The 13169-nt window shown below is 34.0% G+C and overlaps 1 protein-coding gene across 1 annotated transcript; it reads right to left on the bottom strand.

Annotated features, from left to right (window-relative positions):
* Nucleotides 1–1697: 1697 nt before the first annotated feature.
* Nucleotides 1698–12557, bottom strand: LOC129249384 (bacchus). Its single transcript, XM_054889173.1, has 3 exons — nucleotides 11513–12557; nucleotides 3392–3557; nucleotides 1698–2289 (listed from the first exon to the last, which is right to left on the bottom strand). Exons 1-3 carry the CDS (start codon nucleotides 11747–11749, stop codon nucleotides 2240–2242), a joined length of 453 nt encoding a protein of 150 aa, XP_054745148.1. The 5' UTR covers nucleotides 11750–12557; the 3' UTR covers nucleotides 1698–2239.
* Between the last annotated feature and the right edge of the window lie 612 nt (nucleotides 12558–13169).

Below are 13169 nucleotides of genomic sequence, written 5' to 3'. Positions count from 1 at the left end.
TGACATTGTCGGTTTTTTTTTCGTTACATTTCACATATTGAGAATTAGCGTCGAAATACGAAACAATTTTGAAATGATGACAAAACATAAAGGGCAGAATTGTTAATTTGTTCATTTGCTCGAAGGCCTCTATATAATCCGTAAAAAAAATATTATGAAGTATGAGAAAAACTTTTGTGGCTTATTATACAACCAATATAAAAAATTGTCCCTTTCATAACTTTTATTGTTCTTTTAATGTTAGATAGCTCAAAATCGCATTGGAACTCTGCTAAGTCGACTTGAGTGTTGCTTTGTCAGACGTCCACGGATATCCACCTTATCCCGAATTTCATGTGAACAAATCATTTACATAAATTTTTATATGTAACAAAAACAAATTCGGAATTGTTTCCGAATATTTTATTAGGAAAGATTTGTTCTCAAAGTATTCACAATAAGTTGTATTATTTTAAATCGTCATTATTTCCACTATTTTTACTTTCATAGAAAACGCAGCAATACTCGTTGCCCTTTATTGATGCATGCAGGATTATATCTTTTATAAAGAATTTGCATTTACTTGAATGCATAAATATGAATGTATTGTATGCTAGTGTTCGTACACTAGCGCTATTACAGGTTAGCAAATTGGTCATAATATTCCCATAAAGTAGATGTGTGTGTGCGCGAGTCCTTCGGCTAATTTTCTCATTCTGATAACATAAATTCAACTTAAGTAACTTCGATTTTTGCTAATGTATACATATGTACATACATATATACATATATGAACATATGCATATGTATGTGTAAACATATATATACATACAGATGTATGTAGGTGTATATCTGGATTTTATGTAGGTTTTTTCTCCTCTACTAACGTTTATGGTTATATTCGGTGTACATAAAAATCTTTGTATACTTTTGGTTTCAAATGCATTTAGCCCAGCTATATTTTTTGGCATTTAAATCACTTAAATAATACTGTGTTGAGAGGAATGCGATAAACTTTTTAGTCTTTGGTATAGAATACAATATGTACATGCAAATGTATTGGAAAATATATAAAATTAGCTCCATAATTTATATATATATTTTTTTTATTATAAATAAATATATATGTATATTTTCTCTTGATGATTGTAAAAATAAATTTACACATTTTTGTCAATAAGAGCTGTATTACTTCAACCTTACAAGGATCCATCATACGAGTACAAGCTCTTTGGATTGGGTTGAACTAGGTTTGCATGCATGCAGTTTGTTGAGTATTACAGTAGTATAGAATCAAAATTCTATAAAACAATTAATGCAAGGCCGAAGGCTATAAATACTACGCTACTTAAACACTTACCAGTTTTGAATTTACCCCTAAATTCATAATAGGATTAAAATGGGTTTCAAATACTTTGTAAATCGTAACTTTGTTTCAAGTTGTTTTCAAAGTAATTTAAAACCATTTTAATTCGTATGAATAAAGATGCGAGCATAATATACAACTCAAGAAGTGTAGTTAATAAATCAATTGTTATTTTTGTTGTTGTCGAATCTTCATGTAAAGTAGAACATTGTAGCAATACATATACAAAGACCCAATCGCTGTTACGCAGCTGGAAACATTTTAATTTTCTATGCTACCCTTCTTCTACCAATCAGTGCTCAAATTTTCGATAAACAAAATATTAAGCGCCAAGAAAATAATTTCTTCAAAATTTTTAAATTTTTTCACATAATTTTCTTTTATTTAAATACTTTTCATGTTTTTGTATTTTTTACTCAATTGTAACGTTTCTAATTGCTATTGTTGTAATTTGTGTTCATCATTTTCATCTCATTATTATTGTTATTTTATTATTTGTGTATTATTATTTAATTTTTATTTAACTCATCTTTTCATCATTACGCTTAAGTTGTTTATATATTTATATATGTATGTATATATATATTTAAATGATAATATACGTATGACTTAAGAGTAAAGGAAAAAATTATGCAGTTTGTGGGTTTTTTGCCTTTTTGTTGATCATCGTCATATCTCTTATTTTTTTATAAAAAAAATTACACATAATACAATTAAAATAAAATAAGAAATAAAAAAGTATTTCTTAACATAATAATTATATACTTCTTTTCTTCTCATCATGTTTGTTTGTTTTGTGTTATTACATTTTTTGTTTGTTTTACTGTTTTTAAGTTTTCTTGCATTTTTATGATTTTTTTTTAATTTAAATGGTTTTTGACTACTACATTATTATTACGCCTGATCGTCAGAGCCGGATCCATCGTCGTTATCGTCGTCATCATCTGCAATAGATAGGGAAAGAAGAAATAATTTAACTTTGTTGAAAAGATAGCAAAATTTTCTATATTAACAGAATAAAGTTTTGATGTGCGTACAACTTGGAACTTTCATATAATTTTATGAAAAATCTATACACCTCTATCACAATATATTAATTTTTTAATAAAAAACGAATGCAAAGGTCAGTTAAGTCACCATACGAAGTTTTTAGATTCAAAAGTATTAATAGCTTATAGCTATTTCAAAAATTTTATCTAAAAATATGTATATTTAGAGGAGTTATTAAAAATTTAACTTTTAAATTAAAATCATTAAAAATTTAACTTTTGAATTAAAATTATTAAAAATTTAACTTTTTAATTAAAATTATTAAAAATTTAATTTTTAAATTAAAATTATTAAAAATTTAACTTTTTAATTAAAATGATTGAAAATTTAACTTTTAAATTAAAATTATTGAAAATTTAACTTTAAAATTAAAATTATTAAAAATTTAACTTTTAAATTAAAATTATTAAAAATTTAATTTTTAAATTAATATTATTGAAAATTTAACTTTTGAATTAAAATTATTAAAAATTTAACTTTTAAATTAAAATTATTGAAAATTTAACTTTAAAATTAAAATTATTAAAAATTTAACTTTAAAATATTGGAAAAAGGAAACAAATAATAGCAGCAATGAATTTTAAGTCAAAACCCGACTAACGACTTAAGTAGACTGTACAGAGTTTGGACTAATCGTGGACTAATGACTTTTTTGACAGTTGTGTGACAAAAATTAAAATTATCTTTGAAAATGTGGTCGATTTCAAACCTTGTGAGCAAAGACAACATTTAAGCAAACACTTTGTGGATTGGACATGTCGATAACCTTGTAGAGGTGGGGGGTTGCTCCAAATGATAATTTTTTGTTCCCTTTTTTACACACTTCTTCTACAAATAAAACTTAATTTGTTGTTTTGCTCAAGAATATGCTATTTTTAGTTGTAACTTTAAAATGTAAAGGAATCGAGCGAAATTGAGCTCCTTGTTTTAGGTGTGAAAAAATAATTTTTTCCTTATACTTTTAAATACATTTATATTATTTTTTTAAATACATACCGTCACACTCGGGTTCCTCCTCCTCGAATCCATCGTAGGGGAGATCATATTCATCACTATCAATATCGCTATCTCCCTCAATGACCTCTTCTATAATTTCATCATCCTCTGAGTCAGCATCAGCGGCCTTTTCTTTTTTGGCCTTCTTTGATTCGGCGGATTTTGCCTGTTAAGAGTAGAAAAAAAATGCAAAAATTTAATATTTTATTGTAAATATATATACGTATATTTTTTAGTTTAGTAGTTAATTAAAAAAAAAACACGTCTGCATAATAGCAGACAGAAATATGGCAAAGAAAATTATAATTAGACAGATTAGGACGAGAGCTGCGATTTATTAAAACGAAAATTAGAAAACAACTACATAGATGAAAAACTTTTTTCTGCTTAGAATGTTTTCAAAAATAGCCTTAAAATATAAATTACTATATATGGCGAATATATCGCCATTATTTTTTATTTTTTGTTTTTTTTTTATGCAAGGGAGAGGTGATCTATTTAATTTCTTCTACAAATTGAAAGGCATTGATGGTTCTACTGATTTATTATAAAGTAATCATGGTAAATGTCATGTAATTTGTTCGATATTTTTATCCATAATGAAATTCGCAGAGCACACCTGCGGTTGACTGATATAATTAAATGCCAAAAACAAGCTAATTGACAGATCACGCTCAAACTCTGCGACACTATAGTAGAGGACTCTTGAGTTATGAGTTGAGTAATATTCCCAACCGTAGCCGTCACCACTGCCGCCATTGTAAACTGTTCCCATTCGAGCAGCTGCAGGAAAGCAGTCGGCAATGGTGGCTCGTCAAAACGAACGAAAAACGTCACCCCTCCAGAATAAGTAACTGAATTGAAAGCAAAAATGTGCTGACTATATTAGCCCCTGGTGACCATCCAGCATGCTTGACTGCGCTTTGTGTGTGTTAGTGCAGTCGGGTGTCGTCGTGTCACACATACTTGTTGTCGGCTACACGTACGATGCTTGATGACAATCAAAAATTTTTGATATTTTCGTTTGACGCTTACTTTTTTGATCGTGTCGGAGTCTGATGGACAAAACAGCAGGGTTGTATTTAGCATTGAGCATAGTATATTACTCGTAAACACCTACATATACTAAAAATAAGCACAATCCGTATGAAATATGTACATAAATAAGCAAAAAATTTAAAAATGTATATGTAAATGAAATTATCTAAAACTGATATACATAAGTAATTTAATAATAATAAAGTTATGAACCCGAAAAACATCAGTTATAATTAAAAACATGACTTATTGCGATTTTTTAATATAACACATGCCCAAAAGCTCTTCAAATGTTTCCGAGTCCATTCGTATACAATTTTTATATTCGTCTTTATATGATAATTTTAATTCACTTAAAAGATGCTCATGAGTAAACTTTTTAGGTTTTGCGTACAGGCTTTTCATCCACACTTTTTTTTATCTCTTTTTTTCTTTTTTTTAACAAAACTGCAATAGTTGCAAGTAATAAAACTTCATCATCCGATGACGACATATTTACTTCTAAATACAACTGTGGATTGATCGCTTTTTGTTTTGAACGTTACCGGGCAAACGACAAGCACCCGACACGCACACATAGGCCATATGCGGCTGACGGACGCGTTCGGCAAGCCAGCAAGCAAAGTTACGCTATCGCTCACAACAGACCGCCAGCTGCTGAAGTAAACTGTACTTGACGTGATGTGAGGCGATAGCGGCAGCCGTGGTGTCGGTGTCGGCGGCGGCCATCTGCTATAACTACAGCGTCAATACAACAGTGCAGGCGGCAATCTGCTAGCTTCGGAAATAACGAAGTATGGAAGCAAACAAAGGTAAACGTAAGCATACCGAGCGGTATGATATGCCATTTCAAAAGCATGCATATGTTCGTTATATGCAGCAGCTGCTTTGTAACGATAGCATGTTATTCTTGCTTACTTTTGAAATTTATTGCATGTTATTTACCGACCTCAAAAGAGAAATAGAGAAGTTGAGAGTGTGCAAGTATGAATATGCCGCAATTGCTGTACCTAACAGATACATCTTTCTCTGGGAGCCATGCATTTCAACATTAGTTTGTTTTTAGTACAGTGTACATTAGACCAGCGTGGGTACCCAGTAATGGCGGCGAAATACGAAGCTCACACAAAAATATTATACAAGCGAATTCGCTTCACTTCGGACCACGAAAGTTATGAGGGAGAAAACATTCTGTTGTTGTTGCTCTCTCAGCAAAGGGAAATCGGCAGGAAAAATAAAACCAAATAACATAAACTAAAAGTAGAATAACCCACAAAAAGGGAAGTATCAACTGAAAAACTGTTAAAGACATACATAAAAAAAAATGACGAGTACAATGAACGCAAATTGTCGCAAGGTAGCCGGACGAAGCCAAAAAGGGGGCGACAGTGCGCTAGCGGAAAATGAAAGAGAAGAAAAGCTATAATTTGCTTTATATGCCGGTGTACATAATCGATGTTTTTCATGCGTTTAGAGCACACAGATGTATGATAGCGATAATTGTATTGCACAGTACGTCGTAAAAGTGCTGGCACAATTACAAAATACCATTGAAAGAAAACACAAGCTATGAAATAGCTTACAAGCATTGTTTTCGTTGTTGGGGAAAAACGTGAATGCTGATTATGGTAAGAAAAACGGGCCGATCACGATGGTTTCCAACTGTACAAATGCTACTAAAATGTCTACTCAAGCACAAATTAAAAAATACGTGTTTGGTTGAGCTAAGAGTACATATTTATATTATATATAGCCGGGAGAGAAAGAGAAAAGGTGAGCGAGTGCAGCTACACTACATAAGAGTACGCGTTTGACCTTTAGAATCCAATAACTTCATACTCGATTTTGGCGGTATGAATTAGTCTTCATTGATTTCTAGAATTATTTTGTCACATATTTTTTAGCACAAATTTTTGCTGGAGCAAAAATTGCTCAATTAAAATACAGAGAGTATGGAAATATGACCTTGAAAGAGCGCGTAAACCTGTTTCCGTTTTATCAATGGAGTTGGTAAAAGTAGGAATCTAGTTTCAAAAATCTGTGTGTGCACACATACATACATGCAAAAAATAAAGGAAGGAATGTGTAAAGTTGAGTTTATGGCGGGTAAAAAGAGATTATGCGCTGTCACTAGTAATTTTTTTAGAATTAATCTTATATTCTAAGCTTGTTTGGCTTATTGTCTTCTATAAATATAACTCGAATGTAAATTTATATAAAAATGCTGTTGAGCTGTGAAATTTATAGGCGCTATTGATATACATATGTATATCGTTATCCACAATAATTTCTATGTAGAATATGTACTTTTAATTTCACCTACATATATGTAGTATGTAAGTTACGATCCATTTATGAAAGTTATAAATGAAAAGCATTAGAACTTATTTAAGTACTATAGTATAATACGTGTAAGCCCCATGTATCACTTGTTAATTGCGATATTTATTAAGCATACACCAGCACGACTACCTATACTTATAAAGTTCCTAACATCGTATCTATAACTTTCCTATCTACACTATAATCATTTTCCTATGCTATTTGTGTACGACTAATTTCAGCTTATTGTTCGAAAATAATTAATGATTCATTAGTTCATTTCCATCGATGGTATGCTCACATTTTTACGATTACGTCTCGAACAGCAGCATACATAGTACATATATGGAAAATATTTTTACAGTTGAAAGACATTTTGGCATTAAAATGTAACACAAAGAGAAAAGTACAAAAGCTTGCCAGTCAACAATCAAAAGGTTCACAAAGCGTTAATAACAACCAACCACAGCCAGCAGCAGACGAGCTCTCCAAAGGTGAATAAATAAAAATAAAAAACAAAAAAAAAGCACGCGTACTATTTATTCAAACGGAGCAACGACAACAACATACACAAACAATATCTTTTGCATGTGCGAAAAGGACAACTGACTTACGGAGAGTGTAAATACTTGACTTTTGTATATAACAGGTTTGTTTTTATTTTGAATGGAATGCCATTTGTATATCTTCTTACATTTGTTTGTATTTTCCACATTTTTTAATGCTGCTGTCTCTCCGCGCTCGCGCGCTCGAGCAGCTTAAGAATGTACTCGCTTTTGGCTTTTAGTAAACAAGTGTATCTTTACAAGTGTGGTCAAATAGAGAGCTAGAGAGCAAGAGAGCAAAGCCATATGTACTCAGCAAATAATAAAAGAGCACTTAAAAGGAAGCACGGTTAAGTGTATAAAAAAAGCTAGATCATATTTATCAAAAGCAAATCAAAAAAAAATTGGGACGATGTCATAGAAAGGTTGAGTGGGTTCACTTTTCTATAATCTATAACTAAAAAAGCAAACCTATAGGATGAAATAATTTTATTCCATGTTCTGGAAATCTCGAAAAGCATAAAGGGTCTCAAAAAATACACTTTAAAATCGTTCGCAAAAACTGTTTTAATGACAATATTGAAATTTTCAACGAAAGTAAGAAGAGACATAATCGGTAAAACTCCGCGCGCCGCGATTCACCGGCCGGCAAACAACCGCACTAATGCACACACACACATATACACATTAAGTGTATCTGTTTAACCAGGTTCCATAAAATCGCATTGACAAGAACAGTGGTTCTCAAACGGTTTGTCGCTTACTATATTACTATGGACGCAATCACTTCGTAATGATATATATTCGAGTTTTTAGGTGAATAAGATATATGAATTACATTTTTTCCATCAGTTCCTCTAAAGCTACTGAAAGGGACAAGACCGATAAAGAATGACGTGGTATGAAATTAAATGCAATTGTGGATGGCCGGAATTTTCAGGCACTCGTGCAATATTACCCGTTGCACTTAAGGCCTAGATAGAGTAATTAAAGAATAAGCATAGACAGCTGTGATGAGAATCCATTACTCCACTGCAAACTTCCAATACTCTCTCATTAACCTCAGCAGTTTGTTATGAGAAAAAGAAATAAAGCTTCTGCATTCTCAATACATCCCACTCAAAAATATATCATTTTATTCTGGCGAAAATCGGACAGCGGCAAATAAAATATTCACTACCATCCCCATCTTTTGCTTCCACGCTGACAAACCTTTTCCGCAAAACAAGCAAGTGTTTAGAGTGTAATAAAGGTTAAGAAATCAATAAGAAAAAAACGGCCAAACCAAACAGTATTCTTATATTTGATTATTATTTAAAGCTTTATAAAAATTTGGCTGCAATTCAATACAAATTTCTACATTTTTGACTACAAAATAAATTTAGTGTGTGGCAAAAGGATACATACATATACGACAAAATAACCAAATCGAAGAGAGGTGGAAAATATTACAACAATAGAGAATAAATAGAAATATACAAATACATAATTGCGAATCCGGATGCACGTGACAGAAGCTGCGCGCGCATTTTTTGCTGATCACAATACAATCCCCATGAGAACGCCAAGCTTCAGAATGCAAAGCATCTACTACTACGCTACAGAAGTTAATAGAAAAACAAGTTGTTCAGCACGAGGCCGATAAAAGCTCATATAAAAAGACATTGTGCCAACCGACGTGTCTCTACCTATTGGTTTAAATATCCAGAAATGCAGTGTTGCATTTGATTGATCAGTAATACGTTCATTCAATTAGTGACTTAAGTAAATGCAGAGATTTTCATGAGCTCTTTTACCGAAGTGAGAGAACACCTAAGAAGCGTAAGCTTTACTAAGTGCTTTGCTGTCAAATATAGCCTACTTGCACGCCGCCTCCACACCTACACGCACTGCACTGGAAATAAATTCATGCACATACGAATGTTAATACATAAGTAGATTAATTGCTGTAAGAGCATCCCATCTAGGCTAACGTAAGCGCCCGCACCTATCATTTGAGCAGTGTAAACGAAGAAGAAAGAAAAAAAATTTTAAGCAACAAGCAAAAAAAAAAAATGTGTGGGGTAAAAAGGGTGCCAAATGTTGCGTTTGCGCGCGTTTGTGTGCATGTGAATAGAGACAAGAGTGAGTATATGAATGTACGAGCTGGTGGAGGTTTGGTGGGCGCTCTGCAACCTGCTCGTCAATATAAAGATATTATTGATTTTCGCTTGGGCAAACCATGCGCTAAGCTAAGCGCCACTATCTCTTCTTGCTGCCTTATCACACGCCAATACTCTTGAGATGTTACTGCTTTTATACAGTAAATAACACACACTTGCCCTTATATGTATGTACGTAAGCAATAATAAATGAGTATCAGAGGCTTAACAATAAGGCCCATTTTTTTGGACTTCACGTTAAAACTTATCTTCTCTCTTTTCTGAAATGCCTACTACGTATTTACATATGTGTATATGGGCTAATACAAATTCGAGAAGCAGTCAAATCATTTGTTAACATTTGTAGCTCCGATAGTGCTATTTACTTTGTTTGACTACATGAAAAAGATTTCATTTATTTTCGTTGATGACTGATTGTAATTATACTATACATGTTTGGAGATGCCTCAAATCACCATTAACTAAAAGGACTTTCTGGAACGCATATTTTGAAAAGGACAGAGTGCTGCCCCTATTCTCTGGAGCTAAATAAATAATTGATCGCTTGTTGAGAAAATTAAACCGAATTTATATGTCGACAAATTTAATACCCTGTTTCCAGATCCTCCTCCAACGAAGGCTACAACAAACCCCCTAATGACCATCGTTCGACCGCTAACTAACTAAAACACATAAATCGTTCTGCTTGTGGACGAAAAAACATAGCACCCAAGTATTTTAACGCTACCGAAACAGGAACGCAGGGAGCAGTTGTATAAATACGCAAAGCGTGCTATTGACAATAGACGAGAGAATCAACTGGCAGTGAGAGGAAATAGAATTGAAGAGCAGTAATATAATGAGGAGCGCGAACCACGCGTGTGAGAATGGCACTGTTTCCACAATGCGCGCGCCTGAAAATACATATATAGGTAGTTCCAGGATTGCATCCATTTTATTTTATTTTTTTTTTACCATTCAGCCACCGAAAATCTATATGCATAACCGTCACCTGACACGACAATATTTTGCCTCTCCACATTTTTGCCTTTATTTCCAGAAGCTTCTTTCGAAACATTTTATGCAACTCATTACGCACATACATACATAGTGTGAATACTGAAATGAGTGTGCTTTATTAAGCTAAGTGAGATGTTTTTGCTGTTGTATGTTTAGCATAAATATATTCGCTTCTTAATTGCAAATCTCAAAGACTGATATTTAAAATATGCCATATTTAGTGAATGAGCCACTAACAACGCACAAGAATAGTGTTGGTAAAGTACAGCGTCGGAACGTAAATCGTACAAATTGGGAGACTGAAAAAACTCTGTGTAATATTGGCTGTAAGGAAGCTTTTGTCTAGTTAATCTTTATATTTCCAAAATTCCTGATGGCCATCAATGAAAAATATATTTCCTAAACGAATTTATGTGAGTTCGGTGAAACAGTGTGGGAGACATGAATATATTTAACCTTATAACAATCGATATTTTTTCTCACAGGAGAATATACACTTTAGCGTAACGACTGTACTACAAAACGTACTTTGCAAATAATTTGTCACCTATGGAAGTATTTACTGGCTGTTTGTGTTTCAATATCGTTTTGTTTATGTAGCGGTTGCTCCACAAAAAGTGCACAAGAAATAATCAGGCGCGAAAAGCATTTGTAGCCCTACTGTCAAAGTCTTGTCAAAACTGAGCAATCCTCTCTCACTCTCTCTCCTCGCCCCCCCTCCCTACACCCCGCTTATCATTTACTTCTTGTCTACTAAACATTTTGACATCTCTGTACATGTGTCTATCGGCACCTGACGCACACACTTACATACATATATAGCCTAGTTTACGACGCGTTGTCGCGGTAAAAAAAAAATACAGCTTCCCCTCAGCACTAATCACTTCTTTTTTTTTCTGGAGGAAATATTACTAATAAGCAGGCATTTCAATCTAGAAGTAACTTTTGCGTTGTGTTGCGTTGCTCTTATAATATTTTTGTCCTTTTGCACCCTGAATGTGAACTAACTTGCTTAATTGATTTCTACAGTTTGCTTTAATGTTTATAATACTTACTTCGGCAGGCCGTTTTGTTCCTTTCACATGCTCCTTGACGGGTGCGGCGGCTTCATTGGCGGCATCAGGAGATTCCTCCTCATCGGCACCACCCTTTGACGCTGTGCCATTATCAGCAGCCGCTACTGTTTCATCGACGACAGGCTTTTTGAGATCCTCCTTCACGGCTGCTGCCGCATCAACGGCAACTTTCTCAACGGCGACATCGCCATTATTTTGTTCTGTGGCTGCTGACATTTTATTTGATTTGTTCTGTATTTTGTTAAATTAGTAAATATATTTTACTTTTTTTATAAATTATATAACTGCGTTCACGGTACTTTTGTTTTAATTGTAATTTTACAAATTTATTTAATTTGCTTTAACACGAGACACGCACAAATAGCGATGAAGATCCTCTCACTACGAACCACACAGACACACTGTTTCAGACTGCCCAATGCGATGTGTATTTAACTTCTGAATGTTATTTCAATGTTCGTTCTGTGCTGAGTTGTTAGTTATTAGTTGTTCTGCTCGTTGCTCGTTGGTTGTTGCGCAGATACTTTATACGTAAATGTATCTCTATCTGTATCTACAGTGGGTCACAACAACACCAACCAACCATTCGTAGCCGACCGAAGGCGTACAGATGAGACCAAAAAAACTTCGGTCCAACAACGAGGACGAAGACAATAAACTAAATAGCGAATAACGCTTGTCTTCTCTATCGCTCTAATGCGAAAGCGGGTAGGCAAGCAGGCGGCTCACTACTAGCTAGCTATAGGTAAGTAGATGATAGATACTTTATTATTTTCTTGTTTGCTACACAAATGTGCACGCTGTGCCGGTTAACTATACAATCAATCGGGCAGGCTGGATGGCTGGCAGTTTTCAACAGAAAAAGCGCTTAGGTAGTTGATGTGAGCTGTGACTTTAGCTGTTGCTGCTGCTGCTTCTATATTATTTTGCTATATAATATTAAGAACGTTTGGTTTTCTGGGTATTTTCAACCACCGAGATGTGTACTCGTTGAGCGTCCGTTTGCGACTGAAACCGTCTGCTTCACAGCAAAGTTGATGTGTTCACCATTGATGGGGCCGCATAATGCATGTATAAATGCTTACTATAACTTTGGCGATTTTTCGCGCTAAAACTCTTATTTCCATTTATTCGAAAGTTATATCACCATATCAAGAAAAAAGTCTTTTATTTTTTGAAATTAATTTGAAATTTCCACAAACAAAATCCAAATCGGAAACGACGCGACTAGAGGGTTTCTTGAGTATTTCCATACAAATTTTGCTTGGGTTCCATGAGTACAGTGTTCGCACAGCTCAGTCGAGTGCTGTTTGGCGGTAAATTTGAAAATTGCTTCTATCGTTGCGTCAACATTGTATGGGTAACAAGGACGTTGGGTGCGATGCGGGGGTTGTACTGCTATGGGTGTACGTACATTCGCCTAGCTGACAGTATTCCGCAATTGGTTAGTTCGGCAGTTGTACTGTCAGTTGTCTAAACGGTGTAGTGAGACGATTGGTGCGACTGACGAATTGTCGAGTAGTGGGTCGTTGTGGCCATGAGCCGGTATATGAATCAGTGTGTTTTGAAGAGTTGGCTGATTGGCTTGCTGCTGGTATTGCTGGTCATAAAGTGCTCTACTAGGCACGCTACGAAT

The sequence above is a fragment of the Anastrepha obliqua genome, chromosome 5 (assembly GCF_027943255.1).
Source record: "Anastrepha obliqua isolate idAnaObli1 chromosome 5, idAnaObli1_1.0, whole genome shotgun sequence".
Taxonomy (NCBI): domain Eukaryota; kingdom Metazoa; phylum Arthropoda; class Insecta; order Diptera; family Tephritidae; genus Anastrepha; species Anastrepha obliqua.
Note: the sequence above shows the minus strand (reverse complement) of the source record. Positions and strands in the feature narration are given on the sequence as shown.